Below are 21,292 nucleotides of genomic sequence, written 5' to 3' on the forward strand. Positions count from 1 at the left end.
TATGTGGGATTGGAAATAATGGAGACAATTACATTGATAGAAGCCACAATCTATTTGCACTATTAAAGCTGATTCACCCCAAAAAACGAAGAAAAAAAACGAAAACGCTGTGATAAATGGAATAGCACTGAGATGGGGATATGAATGATATTCTGAATGAGACATAGCTGAGATGTAGTGAGACTGGTATGGAATACATTGATTGAAACAGTGATATCTGTGAATGAAACAGTGATGTGACACAAAGCACCAGGCTGCCATAGGTTAGCCCGAGTGTCAAGGTCAGTCAGTGTGACAAGTGAATGGAGAGCAGGGAAAGGGGGGATGGAGTGTCCAGTATGATGGTTAGACAAGCTCGGAGAAGAGGTTATGGCTAAACGTCATGGTAAGAAATCAATGAGGGAGAGCAGTGTGAAAATGATTTTTAGTAAAGTACAGTATTATGCAAACCTTTGATACAGCTCAGCAATTTCTATGCTTATGTAACCACAAAATATCACACAGTGAATCTGTTGTTCTTAATACTTTTCTCTAATAAATACATTGAATTAAATGTATCTATTAGGATAAAGTACTATGAAACTACAACTGTGTAGCATTATTGCATTAATTAATTTTGTTACTTTCCTTTATTGTTTTATTTATTTCAATCCTTAATTTCTTTCTAGCTAAAATTAATGGAATTTGTTTGTAATTTCCTCCTAGTCAAGCATACTGTTAGTGGCCTCACTCCTCCTTTTCATTTGCTGGGTGGGTTTCAGGTCAGTGACTGTTAATTTCCAATATCCAAGACCCTCTCTGAAAGTGTTGCCTAGCAAGACTGTCAAAGGCCTGGTCACAGTTAGCTGGGTTGGACTAATATCCGTGCCACATGCATTAAGCAGAGAAGGGTTGCTATGGAAATGACTGGGCAAAATGTCACTGAGTACAGCGTTATGGGAAACGCGGTCAGTGTCTCTCTAACATCCATTGCTCTAAGGGAAAGCAATTATAAATCAGTAAACAAGGATATGCCAGTTTAATGAGGACTAAGAGTGCAAATGTCAGCTAGCATGATGGTTGTTTGCAAAGGTTACTAACTGATGGGCAAAGCATTCACCAGTAGAGAAAAGGAAAGCATGGATACAATGGGCGACTGATGGCCCCTTTGTAGGCTACTTGTTGTTTGTTAGGAGGTTTTGATAATGTGGTTACACTATGCATTCATAATTCTTATATGATGGCTAAGTCAGCTGGGTAATAGTCATGCCTTATGTGTCCCTTAGAATAAAGTGTTTCTTCGTTGTGTTGGTTGACACACTATCCTGGGTGTCGATCTGAAACCCATCCAATATCAGCCTCATGACTTGTGCTATTATGCATTTCTCCCTCTATTGATAAACTACAGGGATGTTTCTGCCATTGCAATCATTGGGCAGGCCGCCTAAGCCTTTCTGTGGGTCACCTTAGTCCAAACAAAGTTTAAAGAATATACACTACAATTCAAAAGTTTGGGGTCACTTAGAAATGTCTTTGCTTTCCAAGTAAACATACATGAAATAAGTTGCAAAATGAATAGGAAATATAGTCAAGACGTTGACAAGGTTATAAATAATGATTTTTAATTGAAATAATAATTGTGTCCTTCAAACTTGGTTTTAATCAAATAATCCTCCATTTGCAGCAATTCCAGCCTTGCAGGCCTTTGGCATTCTAGTTGTCAATTTGTTGAGGTAATCTGAAGAGGTTTCACCCCATGCTTCCTGAAGCACCTCCCACAAATTGGATTTGCTTGATGTGCACTTCTTACGTACCATACTGTCAAGCTTGCTCCCACAACAGCTCAATAGGGTTGCGATCCGGTGACTGTGCTGGCCAGCTGACGGCTTCTTCCCTAAATAGTTATTGCATTGTTTGGAGCTGTGCTTTGGGTCCTTGTCCTGTTGTAGGAGGAAATTGGCTTCAATTAAGCGCCGTCCACAGTGTATGGCATGGCATTGCAAAATGGAGTGATAGCCTCCCTTCTTCAAAATCCCTTCTACCCTGTTCAAATCTCCCACTTTACCACCACCAAAACCCCTCCAGACCATCACATTAACTCCACCATGCTTGACAGATGGCGTCAAGCACTGCTCCAGTACGAATGTTCTTCTTTGTGATCCGAACACCTCAAACTTAGATTTTTCTGTCCATAACACTTTTTCCCGATCTTCCTCTGTCCAGTGTCTGTGTTCTTTTGCCCATCTTAATTTGTGAGGACTTGTGAGGTGTCTGTTTCTCAAACTAGACACTCTAATGTACTTGTCCTCTTGCTCAGTTGTGCACCAGGGCCTCCCACTCCTCTTTCTATTCTGGTTAGGGCCAGTTTGTGCTGTTCTGTGAAGGGAGTAGTATACAGTGTTGTACGAGATCTTCAGTTTCTTGGCAATTTCTCACGTGGAATAGCCTTCATTTCTCAGAACAAGAATAGACTGAGTTTCAGAAGAAAGTTCTTTGTTTCTGGACATTTTGAGCCTGTAATGAACCCACACATGCTGATGCTCCAGATACTCTAGTCTAAAGAAGGACAGTTGTATTGCTTCTTTAGTCAGGACTACAGTTTTCAGCTGTGCTAACATAATTGCAAAAGGGTTTTCTAAATTGTCGATTAGCCTTTTAAAATTATAAACTTGGATTTGCTAAAACAACGTCCCATTGACCACGAGTGATTGTTGCTGATAATGGGCCTCTGTACGCCTACGTAGATATTCCATAAAAAATTTACCGTTTCCAGCTGCATTAGTAATTTACAACACTGTATTTATGATCAATTTTATGTGATTTTAATGGACAAAAAATTTGCTTTTCTTTAAAAAACAAGGACATTTCTAAGCGACCTACTTTTGATTGATAGTGTAAATACAAATAAATTATATATATACAGTACCAGTCAAAAGTTTGGACACACCTACTCATCAATAGTCTTTCTTTATTTTATTTATATTTTCTACATTGTAGAATAATAGTGAAGACATCAAGCTATGAAATAACACCTATGGAATCATGTAGTAACCAAAAAAGGGTTAAACAAATCAAAATATATTTGAGATTTTAGGTTTTTCAAAGTAGTCATTCTCCCAACCAGCTTCATGAGGTAGTCACCTGGAATGCATTTCAACAAGTGTGCCTTCTTAAAAGTTCATTTGTGTAATTTCTTTCCTTCTTAATGCGTTTCAGCCAATCAGTTGTGTTGTGACAAGGTAGGGCTGGTATACAGAAGATAGCCTTATTTGGTAAAAATCCAAGTCCAAATTATGGCAAGAACAGCTCAAATAAGCAAAGAGAAACACAATCATTACCATAAGACAGGTCAGTCAATGCGGAACATTTCAAGAACGTTGAACGTTTCTTCAAGTGCAGTCGCAAAAACCATCAAGCGCTATTATAAAACTGGCTCTCATGAGGACCACCACAGGGAAGGAAGAGCCAGAGCTACCTCTGCTGCAGAGAATAAGTTCATTAGAGTTAACTGCACCTCAGATTGCAGCCCAAATAAATGCTTCACAGAGTTCAAGTAACAGACACATCAACTGTTCAGAGGAGACTGCTTAAAATCAGGCCTTCATGGTCAAATTGCTGCAAAGAAACCACTACTAAAGGACACCAATATTAATAGACGACTTGCTTGTGCCAAGAAACACAAACAATGGACATTAGACGGGTGGAAATCTGACCTTTCGTCTCATGAGTCCAGATTTTTTTGTTCCAACTGCCTTTACTTTGTGAGATGCAGAGTAGGTGAACTGATTATCACTGCATGTGGGGTTCCCACCGTGAAGCATGGAGGTGTGATGTGTGGGCGTGCTTTGCTGGTGACACCGTCTGATTTATTTAGAATTCAAGGCACACTTAACCAGCATGGCTACCACAGCATTCTGCAGCGATACACCATCCCACCTGGTTTGCGCTTAGTGGGACTATCATTTGTTTTTCAACAGGACAATGACCCAAAAAATACCTCCAGGCTGTGTAAGGGCTATTTGACCAAGAAGGAGAGTGATGGAGTGCTGCATCGGATGACCTGGCATCCACATTCACCCGACCTCAACCCAAGATGGTTTGGGATGAGTTAGACCGCAGAATGAAGGAAAAGAAACCAACAAGTGCTCAGCAAATGTGGGAACACCTTCGAAACTGTTAAAAAAACATTTTTCATGAAGTTGATTGAGCGAATAACAAGAGTGTGCAAAGCTGTCATCAAGAATCATGAACAATCTCAAAACTCAAATAATTTATTTAAGACTTTTGTTGTTACTACAAGATTCCATATGTGTTATTTCATAGTTTTGATGTCTTCACTATTATTGTACAATGTAGAAAACAGTAAAAATAAAGAAAAACCCTTGAATGAGTAGGTGTGTCCAAACTTTTGACAGGTACTGTATGCATGTACATAGAAAATATAAAAGACCTATGTAAACTTAGTTGCCAGTTTCTCTAGTACTGGTCAGACCCACCTTTTCCTCCAGAACAGCCTTAGTTCTTTTTGGCATTGAAACGTTGCTCAATTGGTATCAAAGGACCTAACATGTGCCAGGAAAATGTCCCCCACACCCTTACACTACATCTACCAGCCTGTAGTGTTGACACCAGGCAGGAGGGGGTCATGGACTCATGCTGCTTTACTCCAAATCCTGACTCTGCCATCAGCATGACGCAAAAGGAACCGGTATTCGTCAGACCATGCAATGTTTTTATTCTCCTCAATATTCCAGTGTTGGTGCCCACTTGACCCAGTTTCTTCTTGTTTTCAGCTGATACGAGTGGAACCTGATGTGGTTTTCTTCTGCAATAGCCCATCTGTGACGAGGACCGCTGTGATTTCCGAGTTGTCATACTGCACACCACAGCTGTACTGTTCCTTTATTTGCCTGTTTGTGGTCCGGCTGTTAGCTTGCACGATTCTTTCCATTCTCCTTCGACCTCTCATCAACAAGCTGTTTTCGCCCACAGGACTTCCACTGACAATGTTTTTGTTTGTTGCACCTTAGACATTGTTGTGCTTGAAAAGCCGAGGAGTTTTTTTTCACTTCTTAATTAAATACTGGAACCGGCACGCCTGGCGCTAATGATCATACCAAGTTCAAAGTAATCTAGGACACTTGTTTTGCCCGTTCTAACATTCAATCGAACACTAACTGAATGCCTTGATACCGATCTGCCTGCTTCATAAAGCAAGCCACAGCCACAGGGTGTTGTACCTAATAAACTGACAACTGAGTGTATTTTTCTCATCTTAGAGAACCAACAATCACCAAGCTCGACAGTCAGGGAGAATTGAAAATTCCAAAAACAATGAATTTAGCAGTATTGATTTTGTTATAATCTTTGAGTATGGATGTCATTTTTGTTTTTTGGCACTGGCCAGCTGGGCTAGTAGACTGCAATATTTTACGAGACCTGGTCCAAAATATGTTCCATGAGATATTTGAAAATACAAAATTTCAGTAGCAGGCAGGCTAGTTTACCACATTTATACAACTAGCCTTGTCTGAAAAGTACTAGCCACCGGCTAGCGGGCAGCTTTTGTCCATCCCTGTGTTTGAGCAGAAGAACACAGCATTAGCCATGGCAGAACGCATAGAATTACATAAAATTAGTTTTAAAACTGCAAAATGTTCTCTCAGCTCCATGGCAGAATGTGTATAATTGCAGGAAATTAGCTTTAAATTGTAAAAAATGTCTCTCAGCTCCATGGAGAAAATGAATGGCAGAAAATTGGCCACAAAATTAAAAAATGTCTCAACTTGCAAGATGGGGGGGATTCAGTCTCGTTGACGGGTCGATCGCCCCCATTGCCACACCCCCTGCCATGCCCACCACCTAATCCCCTTTTTGATCCAGAAAAATACCTGAACTAGCCTATTGCTCCTATATTGGAACCTGGATTGTGTTCATTAGGCACCAAACAGAATGAAAACGGATTGAAACGGATGAACTAACCATTTTCTGTTGCATGCCCTCCAGGCTTGTTTATTGCATGGTCTATGTTCTGATTGGTCCCAATGCTCTGTGTTGCTGCAGTATGGAGGAGACTGTGAGGAGCCTGCTACAGAACCAGGACACACTGGAGGGCCCCAGCGTGGATCCACTGGACCTTATGAAAGCCTACAAGGTAGAACATTGACCATATTTGTTCTTACTTGATTTCTGTTTATTTTATTAAATAAACAAAATATTTTATTATGCAAGTATGCAACCCTTGATAAATCATCCTACAGGTTCCTTTATAAACAGTGTTAGATTAAAGGCTATGAACAATCCATAAAAATATGTCCAATCATTGGCAATCCCCTGAAATGTTGTACTGTACACAGTAGCATGGTGATAGGGCATTCAGAAGAGATAGAGGGAAGAGTGGCAACCCTTAGGTTAGATGCTATCAAATCTCCTGACTGTCATACAGCATCTTAGGCCTGTCATACATTCTGACACGAATGCAGTTACCACCAGGAGTAAGTACCACCACTGGTGGTATTTGAACCTTGGTCACCTGGCCCCAAGGTGAGTATGCCACAGTCCCAAATAAGTTAAATACCTGGGGAGTGCTGGTTCAAAAGGCCAGGTTCATTAAAATACAATGCAGTGACATTTTACCCATCTGTGTAAGATTAACCCAATGTGAGGTCTTCAGCAAATATTCAGGTTTTAAGTACCTGGAACATATTCTTAATCAGGATTAATGAGAAAATGGTTCCATTATAGTGCACGATTATGTAAAACATTGACATTATACATTTTAGCAGACACTCTTATGCAGAGCAACTTACAGTACTGAATGCAAACATTGTTATACTTTTCATACGGGTCCCCTGTGGGAAACGAACCCACCACCCTGCCGGTGCAAGCACTATGCCCTACCAACTGAGCCACACAGGACTACACTAATGCATTTCATTACTACGCTGCAAGTCATTATGAGCCAACTATGCTTGCCCGGAGGCCTTACTAATTGTCTACTGGATGGTTGCTTGGTTCTGAGAAAGTTGCAATGTGATGAACACTAAATCGATTTGAGGCTATGACGATTTGAACTGTAGACGGCACACTATGCACCCACACGCCTCTATCTTTTCGATTAGTCCTCATCTTTAGCACTTGTGAGATGCAATTGATTGGTGTATGTAGCCAGTAGGGTTAAAGTGGTTGACATAAAAACCAACGAAGCGTATCACAAACGCAAATAAGCCTCATAATTCACAATGCATTTTTAAACAGCAGTTCACAAGACTTCATGGATTGATGCAAGGAAGGAGACCTTCGTAAATGTTTTTGTAACATCTGGGGTCCCATTTTTCATAATGTTAGAAAAATTGGGATGAAATATCTCTATGGTTCAATCAATAAATATTGGGGGGGTCAACCAAAGACACCCATATGAGTTCAGGTGGAAAACCAGTCAAATGAGCAGCCAGAAAAATAAGAAGTAACCTACAGTATTAGTGGTGGCTATCAAACTAACTATTAATTGTGAAGAGGCAGCTACAGAATATAAATATAACATCAAACAAAGCCTGTGATTGTTTTTCTTGGAAGGAGTCAAAATACAATGAATTGGAAGTCTAATACAGAATAGCTGTTCACCTACTGTACATGATTAAATAAAATCCACAAATGATGGCCAAATTCAAGATCTTGCCATTAATACTGTGTATCTTGTAGGTTGGAGAAAATTGACAAGGCACATACCCCGTTAGTTCCAATAGGCAATGCAACTGTTTCAACAGCTCTATGTTTCTCTCCAACCCCTCTTACGATGGTTTAGAACAAACTCCTGGAGGAGATGTGGAAACAGCAGAACAGTCTGGAGGGCCAAGCACCCCCTTTGATAGATAGGAGGCCCAACTCTCCAGGATGCAGCAGTAGGGGACATGAGGAGGACTCCCACGAGGCCAAGCCCCTTCTAGAGCGACTACGGGCCCTGGAGGTAAGCTCAGGCACGGTAGGGTCTCTTCTCCACTTAGTACCTCTCTCCATCCTCAATTATGGATGAGAATTACTTCATAGGGTGATTTACCATGGTTTATTTTTTTGCTGTAATACCATATACTTAGTTATAATCAAAGTTGGTCAGGAATTTGAAGCTCACTCACATTGGCACATGCTTCATTTGTATTGTATCATTAAGATCATGATTTAAGCATAAATGAAAAGTAAATGCAGTGCCAGTCACAACGATGTTACTTGTATGTAGGTCAGGGACGGACAATCTTGGAGGCTTTCTCTTCCACCAAGCAGAAACACTTGATTCTGCTAATCAAGGCCAATTGGTCCTGCTATGGCTAGTTGAATTAGGTGTGTTACTGCTTGGCTGGAGCAAACGCCTGCCCCTGCTTGTATCTTTAGTTTGAATATGGCCCACAAAGATAACTTTTTAAATTCTTCAGAATTGTATGAGGATACGATATTGCATCGGGCATTTTACTAAAGCGGATAGAAACACTTTGAAAACTATACACATTAATTCTGTTTGTTATAGCTGCCAGGTATCATTCCTTAGACAGTCAATCATGGCTGATTCCATTACGAGCTAAGCGCTCATTGTTCCAGGTTAAAGCAGACAGAAGCTTGGTGAAAAAATAAGATGACAATTATTATTTTCTACTCTATTCATTCTGTCCATTTTTAAGGAATCTATATGTAAAAAGTCCTGAGAAAAAGGTACATTTGGGGACTGGAACCCTGACTACCGGGGTTCCTGCGTACCTGTTCGGTAATCCGGCCCTGATTCACGCAGAGAAGACTGGGTCTGACTTGACAGTACTTAGTCATATCCTGTGTGTGATAATTCAATCACTGACAAGGTAGTTGAAGGCCCAGTACAGTCAAAAACACTATAAAGTTGGAATAATTCTTTGAAATTCAAAAAATTATAATGCCCTCTTAGTGTAAGAGCTGTTTGAAAAGAGTGCATGAAATTTAAGCCTGTTGTGGTGGGATGGAGTTTTGGCCTGCCTGGTGTCATCACCAGGCAGTAAATTGGCTAATGGATCAATAAGTAAGTGAGTTCCAAACCTGAAAACACTCCCAGACAGTCTTAGCAAAATTGCTTGAGAAATTTCTCTTTGATAAGATGTTTTTGAAATATTTATGACAATTTTAATTGAAAACAATCACAGTATGGTACTTAATTGTTACTCAGAAATGATTCCATGCACATGATCCTGTGATAGTATTCCTCAATCACACCTGCTCTACAGAAAGCTAATAGAACTTACCATCTGTCTGCAGACCCCAGATCAGCAATAGTGATCTTTTTTTTTCTCCTGAAATACATTCATGTGGAATAGTGATGCTCTGACTAATACAAATGTGTACCAGTCTTTTTTTGAACCAGGAAAAGATAGAGATTCATGCACTACATAAAACACGTACTTTTAGGATAAATAGTACAATAAAAAAATGTCTACCTTTGCCTTACCAGTTCATACAGAAAGGATTTCATAAATGTGCACCACCCCGTGTGAATGTGATTTAGGTCTATACCCCAATCAGATATATTGATGATCAAGGGATCAGCAGGAGTAATGAACTATTATATCCATCGATGAATTAGACTGGATTAATGCAAACATTGTCATCTAACTCAGCAATAGCCTTCATAATTTTCATTTTTTATTATAATGAAATTCATCTGGAATTGAGGACATCTCAGGAGGACGATATCCAAATTCCATTTAGCATGCAATTCATGACCTTGACTTCTTTAGTAATGCCATTAGATAAACTGGCTTCTTGAATTACATTGATTAACTTGTCTGCCTCTGTAGACCCTATTGGATATTTTCAGACTTTCAGACTCATATTTTCATGGTGGATGCTATCCCTTTAAATTCTACATGTAATTACACTTTTAGACTGAAACTAATTGACCTGACATGTTTTCCCATTTAATTTCAAACTACTTTCCTAGTTTTCCAGCTGTGAAGGCACACTTGAGAGCATTTGTAATATGCAATGAACAATTTGCTGCATATGAAAGTGAGTCAATAAACAAATGAACACAGATCCAGCCCACTGTGCTCACTGTCTGGAGAAGCCTCTCATATGATTCTCTTCACAACCTCAACCAAAAAGTAATTTGTTTCACATTTGCTTGCTGAGGAATCAAAGGAGTGAGACAGAAATCTGGGTTGAAACTGTGTTAACTGCATGTCAATCAAAATGGAAGGCCTGGATAACGCTAGCAAGTGGTGGAATGATCGGCAAATGAGTACAGCTTGTAAATCAATAAGACTCATTTGGAAAGGTGAAGTGATATTACATCAATAGCAGATTGAGGCCCCATCCAGCCCATATCTTATAAAGTTCAATAGCTCATAACTTGGATTTCCGTGACCTTAAAATGGGATAGTCTTATATGCTCTATGACTTCGTTGGCCTTTTTAACTCCAAGTGAAGGGAAAGGGGTACCTCGTCAGATGTACAACTGATTGTAATTCAAATGAAATGTGTCATCCGCATTTAACCCAACACCTCTGAATCAGTGTCCTACGATCTATCAGTGTCCTACGATCTATCAGTGTCCTACGATCTATCAGTGTCCTACGATCTATCAGTGTCCTACGATCTATCAGTGTCCTACGATCTATCAGTGTCCTACGATCTATCAGTGTCCTACGATCTCTTTCTCCTCAGAAGCACTTTGCCTTCTTTTCAGACACTATTGTGATTTATATTACCACTCTTTTTAAATGAGTGTTGCTCAGACGTTCACCATTCCAGAACCAGTGCTAGGCAATAACTCCACACAGTAGGTCATATGAACACACCTGGAGAACTAAACAACCTGGATCACCAGCCAAAAGCCAGCAATGAGCCGTTTGAACTTACAGCATTGTGTCAAGGGTTATTTAAAAATGGCTCTCTTCTTTTCTTTGTCTTTACTATTATTTAATTTTTTTACCACAATTTCTTGGTATCCAATTGGTAGTTGCAATCTTGTTCCATCGCTGCAACTCCCGTACGGACTCGGGAGAGGTGAACGTCAAGAGCCGTGCGTCCTCCGAAACACAACCCAGCCGAGCAGCACTGCTTTTTGACACCATGCCCGCCGCACCAATGTGTCAGAGGAAACACCGTACACCTGGAGACCGTGTCAGCGTGCATTGCGCATGGGCCCGCCATAGGAGTCACTAGAGCGAGATGGGACAAGAACATCCCTGCCAGCCAAACCCTCCCCTAACCCAGACGACGCTGGCATGTTTTAATAGAGATGAACTGGAGGAATTGCACAGACCTTGGAGTAGTCCGATTCAATAGCAGGAACACTGAGATAAGGGTGCTTTACAATAACCTTTAACCTCACACAGATTCACATGAATGTCTAAGTTACGGGCATCTAACTCTGGTCAGAATTCTGTTAGTATATGTTATGGACAGTTAATGAGATGAAAGGCTTGCTCTAATCGTCTTGATGGCTCCAAGATGGCATAGCAGTTCAGACGTCTTTTGTCCTCGTCTTGTCGTGTCCCGTATATATATATATATATATATATATATATATATATATATTTACAACTTTTTTTCACATACATTTTTTAAATTTTCCATAAACTCATCTTCAAAACACTCTCCTGCAACCCGCCTAACCAATTTATATTTATAAAAAAGTATTATTTACCTCAAATCTGTAATCCTCCAAGAAGCTAGCCAGAAACTCCAAGAAGCTAGCCAGAAACTAGCCAGAAGCTAGCCAGGAGCTAACCAGAAGCTAGCCAGGAGCTAACCAGAAGCTAGCCAGAAGCTAATCCAGAAGCTAATCAGAAGCTAATCAGAAGCTAGTTCAGAAGCTAGTTAGCTTCTTTACTGGCAAATCGTTAGTATTCAGCTAACCACGGTTTGTGGTCATCAGCTATCCTTTAGCTCGAAAATCTATCGCCAGTTTTGTATGGCGCAGCGCGGCTCGGAACGGAACATACCGGACCAATTTTTCTCTCCATGTCCCTGGATTTCAACCGCTAACTCTGGACATTCATACCTGGATCTCACAGCTAGCTAGCTGCTATCCGTGTGACTATCGGCTTTCGTCGATTCCGGAGCAAACATCAATTATTCCGGAGCTAGCCAGCTGAAGAGTTCCATCAATAACTCCTGGGCTGCAGTCACCTATCCGGACCCGTTTTACTGCCTACGCGGAGCCCCACCGGGCCTTCACAACTGGACTGCCGACGTTATCTACCCGAAGGAGTTATCCGGCTGGCTCCTCCGTCGCGACGTTACCTGATCGCCCATCTGCGGCCTGCTAACCGTTAGCTGTCTTATTGGCTGCTATCTGAATAGACAATCGGACAATGTATTTATCTATTTTTATTATTATTTATTTTTTGTTTCTTGGGCCTCTATAACTATATCTATTGTTTTTTGTTGTTGTTGTGTGATTTGGATTAATCCCCTCTACCACACGGAACCCCACTAATATACTGACGGAACGCAAGAGGTGGCAAATAACAGACCTCCATCCTATGCTAGCTTGCTCCCGATGGCCTGGCTAGCTGTCTAAATCGCCGTGACCCCCAACCAACCTCTCCACTCACTGGACCCTTTTGATCACTCGACTAAGCATGCCTCTCCTTAATGTCAATATGCCTTGTCCATTGCTGTTCTGGTTAGTGTTCTGGTTGGCTTATTTCACTGTAGAGCCTCTAGTCCTGCTCACTATACCTTATCCAACCTATTAGTTCCACCACCCACACATGCAATGACATCTCCTGGTTTCAATGGTTTTTCTAGAGACAATATCTCTCTCTTCATCACTCAATACCTAGGTTTACCTCCACTGTATTCACATCCTACCATACCTTTGTCTGTACATTATACCTTGATGCTATTTTATCGCCCCCAGAAACCTCCTTTCTTATTGCTTTTAGCCGCACCCTTATTCTACTCCTCCTCTGTTCCTCTGGCGATGTAGAGGGTGAATCCAGGCCCTGCAGTGCCTAGCTCCACTCCTATTCCCCAGGCGCTCTCTTTTGACGACTTCTGTAACCGTAATAGCCTTGGTTTCATGCATGTTAACATTAGAAGCCTCCTCCCTAAGTTTGTTCTATTCACTGCTTTAGCACACACTCTGCCAACCCGGATGTTCTAGCTGTGTCTGAATCCTGGCTTAGGAAGACCACCAAAAATTCTGAAATTTTAATTCCGAACTACAACATTTTCAGACAAGATAGAACTGCCAAAGGGGGCAATGTTTCAATCTACTGCAAAGATAGCCTGCAGAGTCCTGTCCCACTATCCAGGTCTGTACCCAAACAATTTGAACTTCTACTTTTAAAAATCCACCTCTCTAAAAACAAGTCTCTCACCGTAGACGCCTGCTATAGACCACCCTCTGCCCCCAGCTGTGCTCTGGACACCATATGTGAACTGATAGTCCCCCCATCTATCTTCAGAGCTCGTGCTGCTAAGCGACCTAAATTGGAACATGCTTAACACCCCAGCCATCCTACAATCTAAACTTGATGGCCTCAATCTCACACAAATTATCAATGAACCTACCAGGTACCTCCCCAAAGCCTTAAACACGGCTTTGGGGAGCACCCTCATAGATATCTTCCTAACCAACTTGCCCTCTAAATACACCTCTGCTGTCTTCAACCAAGATCTCAGCAATCACTGCCTCATTGCCTGCATCCGTAATGGGTCAGCGGTCAAACGACCTCCACTCATCACTGTAAAACACTCCCTGAAACACTTCAGCGAGCAGGCCTTTCTAATCGACCTGGCCGGGGTATCCTGGAAGGATATTGATCTCATCCCGTCAGTAGAGGATGCCTGGATATTTTTTTTAAATGCCTTCCTAACCTTCTTAAATAAATATGCCCCATTCAAGAAATTTAGAACCAGGAACAGATATAGCCCTTGGTTCTCCCCAGACCTGACTGCCCTTAACCAACACAAAAACATCCTATGGCGTTCTGCATTAGCATCGGACAGCCCCCGTGATATGCAGCTGTTCAAGGAAGCTAGAAACCATTTATTAAAAGCCAAGGCTAGCTTTTTCAAGCAGAAATTTGCTTCCTGCAACACTAACTCAAAAAAGTTCTGGGACACTGTAAAGTCCATGGAGAATAAGAACACCTCCTCCCAGCTGCCCACTGCACTGAAGATAGGAAACACTGTCACCACTGATAAATCCACCATAATTGAGAATTTCAATAAGCATTTTTCTACGGCTGGCCATGCTTTCCACCTGGCTACTCCTACCCCGGTCAACAGCACTGCACCCCCCACAGCAACTCGCCCAAGCCTTCCCCATTTCTCCTTCTCCCAAATCCGTTCAGCTGATGTTCTGAAAGAGCTGCAAAATCTGGACCCCTACAAATCAGCCGGGCTAGACAATCTGGACCCTTTCTTTCTAAAATTATCTGCCGAAATTGTTGCCACCCCTATTACTAGCCTGTTCAACCTCTCTTTCGTGTCGTCTGAGATTCCCAAAGATTGGAAAGCAGCTGCGTCCATCCCCCTCTTCAAAGGGGGGGACACTCTTGACCCAAACTGCTACAGACCTATATCTATCCTACCATGCCTTTCTAAGGTCTTCGAAAGCCAAGTCAACAAACAGATGACCGACCATTTTGAATCTCACTATACCTTCTCTGCAATGCAATCTGGTTTCAGAGGTAGTCATGGGTGCACCTCAGCCACGCTCACGGTCCTAAACGATATCTTAACCGCCATCGATAAGAAACATTACTGTGCAGCCGCATTCATTGATCTGGCCAAGGCTTTCGACTCTGTCAATCACCACATCCTCATCGGCAGACTCGACAGCCTTGATTTCTCAAATGATTGCCTCGCCTGGTTCACCAACTACTTCTCTGATAGAGTTCAGTGTGTCAAATCGGAGGGTCTGCTGTCCAAACCTCTGGCAGTCTCTATGGGGGTGCCACAGGGTTCAATTCTTGGACCGAATCTCTTCTCTGTATACATCAATGAGGCCGCTGGTGAGACTCTGATCCACCTCTACGCAGACGACACCATTCTGTATTCTGGCCCTTCTTTGGACACTGTGTTAACAACCCTCCAGGCAAGCTTCAATGCCATACAACTCTCCTTCCCTGGCCTCCAATTGCTCTTAAATACAAGTAAAACTAAATGCATTCTCTTCAACCGATCGCTACCTGCACCTACCCGCCTGTCCAACATCACTACTCTGGACGGCTCTGACTTAGAATATGTGGACAACTACAAATACTTAGGTGTCTGGTTAGACTGTAAACTCTCCTCCAGACCCATATCAAACATCTCCAATCCAAAGTTAAATCTAGAATTGACTTCCTATTTCGCAACAAAGCATCCTTCACTCATGCTGCCAAACATACCCTTGTAAAACTGACCATCCTACCAATCCTCGACTTTGGCGATGTCATTTACAAAATAGCCTCCAATACCCTACTCAACAAATTGGATGCAGTCTATCACAGTGCAATCCGTTTTGTCACCAAAGCCCCCTATACTACCCACCATTGCGACCTGTACTCTCTCGTTGACTGGCCCTCGCTTCATACTCGTCGCCAAAACCCACTGGCTCCAAACCCACTGGCTCCATGTCATCTACAAGACCCTGCTAGGTAAAGTCCCCCCTTATCTCAGCTCGCTAGTCACCATAGCATCTCCCACCTGTAGCACACGCTCCAGCAGGTATATCTCTCTAGTCACCCCCAAAACCAATTCTTTCTTTGGCCGCCTCTCCTTCCAGTTCTCTGCTGCCAATGACTGGAACGAACTACAAAAATCTCTGAAACTGGACACACCTATCTCCCTCACTAGCTTTAAGCACCAACTGTCAGAGCAGCTCACAGATTACTGCACCTGTACATAGCCCACCTATAATTTAGCCTAAACAACTACCTCTTTCCCTACTGTATTTTATTTATTTATTTATTTTGCTCCTTTGCACCCCATTATTTTTATTTCTACTTTGCACATTCTTCCATTGCAAATCTACCATTCCAGTGTTTTTACTTGCTACATTGTATTTACTTTGCCACCATGGCCTTTTTTGCCTTTACCTCCCTTATCTCACCTCATTTGCTCACATCGTATATAGACTTGTTTATACTGTATTATTGACTATATGTTTGTTTTACTCCATGTGTAACTCTGTGTCGTTGTATGTGTCGAACTGCTTTGCTTTATCTTGGCCAATTGTAAATGAGAACTTGTTCTCAACTTGCCTACCTGGTTAAATAAAGGTGAAAAAAAATCATTTGGTTAGAAGTAAAATCTCATGGCATGACCATGTTGAGAAGCACCGGGGTTAACTTCAGCTCAATCAAGAGACAATGTTTATACGTTGTATACACGTGGTATCTTTATCTGGAAGACTGGAATTGTTCACAGATTTATATTTAGAATATGGACACATGTGAAGGTGTTTTTTGTGTACATATTCAGTTTATCTGGAGGTGTTTGCTATTACAGGTGGAGAACTCTGCCTTGATGATGGAGAACGACAACCAGAGGAAGCAGTATGAACATTGTCTGGATGAGGTGTGTATTTCTCTCTCTCTCTATCTCTCACAGACACATAGTTCACTTGGTTTACTCTAAGCTGAAATCCTTGATACGGTCTGGAAAGGACTAGGAATTCCTGTAGTTTCCTTACAGAAACATCCACAAAGTATAGAGTGTAGTTATACAGGGTTTGAATGTAATGAGATTTAAGCATGGGTGTTCTAAGGGATGAGACCTCTCCTCCTGCTCAGAGACTGGCCAGGAGTGAGCTAGTGTGGGTTGAGTGTGCTCCTTTCCTCCTCTCCTCCATTACAACGGGCTGATTGTCTCTCTATCTCCCTCTCCATTTTTGAAGAGGCTTCCTAATGAGGCAGTTACCATGGCAATTGCTGCCCTCTTGAATTTTAAGTATTCAGGTAGAAGACAAAATGTTTCAACACAACTGTAGTGAGAGTAATTCACTCTGCCAAAAAATCCCATCAAAAACTAATGTTCCAAACTCAGGCAATCTCTCAGGGTGCTTTTTGTCATGATGACATCAGATTTGTCATGATAGCTATATTTATTTGTTTATTTAACTAGGCATGTCAGTTAAGAACAAATTCCTATTTACAATGACGGCCTACCCCGGCCAAATCCTATCCCGGAGGATGCTGGGCCAATTGTGCGCCACCCTATGGGACTCCCAATCGCATCCGGATGTGATACAGCTTGGAGTTGAACCAGATTCTGTAGTGACGCCTCTAGCACTGAGATGCATTGCCGTAGACTGCTGCGCCACTTGGGAGACCCATATTAAAAGGGCTATATTTTCTATTGAATAGAAATGGAACAACCGACTCAACTATATTGGTTAATTCATAACCGAGTCATGTCAAGCCAAGCTGTACTGCAGGGTTCCCCAACTGTCTGCGGGCCGAATTTGGGTGGTTTTATTTGGCCCCCCAAGTCTTCTGGGCAAAAAAATATATATACAGTGGGGAAAACAAGTATTTGATACACTGCCGATTTTGCAGGTTTTCCTACTTACAAAGCATGTAGAGGTCTATTATTTTTTATCATAGGTACACTTTAACTGTGAGAGACGGAATCTAAAACAAAACACATTGTATGACTTTTTAAGTAATTAATTTGCATGTTATTGCATGACATAAGTATTTGATCACCTACCAACCAGTAAGAATTACAGCTCTCACAGACCTGTTAGTTTTTCTTTAAGAATCCTCCCTGTTCTCAATTACCTGTATTAACTGCACCTGTTTGAACTCGTTACCTGTATAAAAGACACCAGTCCACACACTCAATCAAACAGACTCCAATCTCTCCACAATGACCAAGGCCAGAGAGCTGTGTAAGAACATCAGGTATAAAATTGTAGACCTGCACAAGGCTGGGATGGGCTACAGGACAATAGGCAAGCAGCTTGGTGAGAAGGCAACAACTGTTGGCGCAATTATTAGAAAATGGAAGAAGTTCAAGATGACGGTCAATCACCCTCGTTCTGGGGCTCCATGCAAGATCTCACCTCGTGGGGCATCAATGATCATGAGGAAGGTGAGGGATCAGCCCAGAACTACACAGCAGGACCTGGTCAATGACCTGAAGAGAGCTGGGACCACAGTCTCAAAGAAAACCATTAGTAACAAACTACGCCGTCAGGGATTAAAATCCTGCAGCGCACGCAAGGTCCCCCTGCTCAAGCCAGCGCATGTCCAGGCCTGTCTGAAGTTTGCTAATGACCATCGGGATGATCAAGAGGAGGAATGGGAGAAGGTCATGTGGTCTGATGAGACAAAAAAATAGCTTTTTGGTCTGAACTCCACTCGCCATGTTTGGAGGAAATAGAAGGATGAGTACAACCCCAAGACACCATCTCAACCGTGAAGCATGGAGGTGGAAGCAAACAAAGGTTTCTGTACCAAATATTAAGTTCTGCTTTTCTGATGTATCAAATACTTGTGTCATGCAATAAAATGCAAATTAATTACTTAAAAATCATACGATGTGATTTTCTGGATTTTTTCTCTCACAGTTGAAGTGTACCTAAGATAAAACTTACAGACCTCTACATGCTTTATAAGTAGGAAAACCTGCAAAATCAGCAGTGTATCAAATACTTGTCCTCCCCACTGTATATATATAAAGTGCCTTAGGAAAGTATTCAGGCTTTTACTTTTTCCACATTTTGTTACGTTACAACCTTGTTCTAAAATTGATTAAATAACAAAACTCCTCAGAAATCTACACACAAGACTTCCGAGTGAATGAGTCATCTAAAGACACTGCATCACAGTGCTAGCTGTGCCACTAGAGATCCTGGTTTGAATCCAGGCTCTGTCTCAGCCAGCCGCGACCAGGAGACCCATCGAGTGGCGCACAATTGACCCAGCGTCGTCCGGGTTAGGGGAGGGTTTGGGTGGCAGGGATGTTCTTGTCCCATTGCGCACTAGCAACTCCTGTGGCAGGCCGGGCACAGTGCCCGCTGACACGGTTGCCAGGTGTACGGTGTTTCCTCCGACACATTGGTGTGGCTAGCTTCCGGGTTAAGCGTGCATTGTGTCAAGAAGCATTGCGGCTTGGCTGGGTTGTGTTTCAGAGGACGCATGACTCCCGACCTTCACCTCTCCCGAGTTTGTATGAGAACTATAGCAATGGGACAAGACTAACTACTAATTGGATACCACAAAATTGAGGAGGCTTTAAAAAAAACATTTAAAAATTGAAATCTACACACAAAACCCCATATTAGGGGTGGCAGGGTAGCCTAGTGGTCTAGAGCGTTGGACTAGTAACCGACTCAAACCAGGATCTCTAGTGGCACAACTAGTAGCCGAAAGGTTGCAAGTTCAAATCCCCGAGCTGACAAGGTACAAATCTGTCGTTCTGCCCCTGAACAGGCAGTTAACCCACTGTTCCTAGGCCGTCGTTGAAAAAAAAAATGTTCTTAACTGACTTGCGTAGTAAAATAAAAATACATCAAAATATTGACAAAGTGAAAAAAAACGGATACCTTATTTACACAAGGAGTCAGACTGTTTGCCATGAGACTCGAAATTGAGCTCAAGTGCATCCTGTTTCCATTGATCATCCTTGATGTTTCTACCACTTGTTTGGAGTCCACCTGTGTTAAATGAATTGATTGGACATGATTTGAAAAGGCACACACCTGTTTATATAAAAGTCCCTAAATTGGTAGTGCATATCAGAGCAAAAACAAAGCCATGAGGTCGAAGGAATTATCTGGAGAGCTCAGGGGACAGGATTGTGTTGAGGCACAGATCTGGGGAAGGGTACCAAAACATTTCTGCAACATTGAAGGTCCTCAAAATGGAAGAGGTTTGGAACCACCAAAGACTCTTCCTAGAGCTGGCCGCTGGTCAAACTGAGCAATCGAGGGAGAAGGCCCTTGGTCAGGTAGGTGACCAAGAACCCGATGGTCACTCTGACAGAGCTCCAGTGTTCCTCTGTGGAGATGGGAGAACCTTCCAGAAGGACAACCATCTCTGCAGCAGTCCATTAATCAGGCCTTTACTGATGGAAGCCACTCCTCAGTAAAAGGTACATGACAGCCTGCTTGGAGGTTGCCAAAAGCACCTAAAGACTCTCAGACCATGAGAAACAAGATTCTCTGGTCTGATAAAAGCAAGATTGAACTCTTCGGCCTGAATGACATGCGTCACATCTGGAGGAAACCTGTCACCATCCCTACGGTGAAGCACGGTGGTGATCACGATGTGGGGACGTTTTTAAGTGGCATGGACTGGGAAACTTCTCAGGATCGAGGCAAAGGTGAACAAAGCAAAGTACAGAGAGATCCTTGAACAAAACTTGTTCCTCAGACTGGGGTGAAGGTTCACCTTCCAACAGGACAACAACCCTAAGCACACAGCCAAGACAACTCATGAGTGGCTTCAGGAAAAGTCTCTGAATGTCCTTGAGTGGCCCAGCCAAAGCTCAGATTTGAATCTGATCGAACATCTCTGTATAGACCTTAAAATAGCTGTGCAGCAATGCTCTCCCTCCAACCTGACAGAGCGTGAGAGGATCTGCAGAGAAGAATGGGAGAAACTCCTCAAATACATGTGTGTCGAGCTTATTTTTCATACCCAAGAAGACTCGACGCTGTAATTGCTGCCAAAGGTGCTTCAACAAAGTACTGGGTAAAGGGTCTGAATACCTATGTAAATGGGATTTTTTCAGTTTAATTTGAACAAATTTGCAAACATTTCTAAAACCTAGTTTTTGCTTTGTCATCATGGGGTATTGTGTCTAGATTGATGAGGGGAGAAACAATTTTATCAATTTTAGAATAAGGCTGTAATCTAACAAAATGTGGAAAATGTACTGTTTGCGAATGCACTGTATGTGCATATATTTTCTATTTTTGTTGGACACAAGGGATTGAGCTCCAAGTGATTTTAATTTAAGAAATCTGTTCCCTACTATTCCCACGTATAATAAAGAGACATGTGATTGTATAAAAATATAAACAATGTTTGAAAGTATTATGTTTTAGTCAAACATATCCGTTTGCTTCTTGCAGTCAATTTGCAGTCTACAAATTATTTGTTATTATAAACTGGGTGGGTCGAACCCTGCATGTAGATTGGCTGACAGCCGTGGTATACCACAGGTATGACAAAACATGTATTTCTACTGATATAATTACTTTATAATAGCAAAAAGGCACTTCGGGGGTTTGTGGTATATGGGCAATATACCATGGCTAAGTGCTGTATCCAGGCTCTATGCGTTGCTTCGTGAATAAGAACAGCCCTTAGCCGTGGTATATTGTCCATATACCACACCCCCT

At 42.0% G+C, this 21,292-nt stretch overlaps 1 protein-coding gene across 1 annotated transcript in view; it reads left to right on the forward strand.

The window, feature by feature from the left end:
• LOC124046165 (nck-associated protein 5-like) overlaps positions 1-21,292 on the forward strand; it is a 63,703-nt gene that overhangs the window by 11,145 nt on the left and 31,266 nt on the right. Inside the window, exons 2-4 of the mRNA XM_046366283.1 lie at positions 6,043-6,133; positions 7,784-7,945; positions 16,447-16,515. Of these exons, the coding sequence (XP_046222239.1) occupies positions 6,043-6,133; positions 7,784-7,945; positions 16,447-16,515 (322 nt within the window). The remainder of the gene's footprint in view (positions 1-6,042; positions 6,134-7,783; positions 7,946-16,446; positions 16,516-21,292) is intronic.

Source organism: Oncorhynchus gorbuscha, linkage group LG01, assembly GCF_021184085.1.
Source record: "Oncorhynchus gorbuscha isolate QuinsamMale2020 ecotype Even-year linkage group LG01, OgorEven_v1.0, whole genome shotgun sequence".
Taxonomy (NCBI): Eukaryota; Metazoa; Chordata; class Actinopteri; order Salmoniformes; family Salmonidae; genus Oncorhynchus; species Oncorhynchus gorbuscha.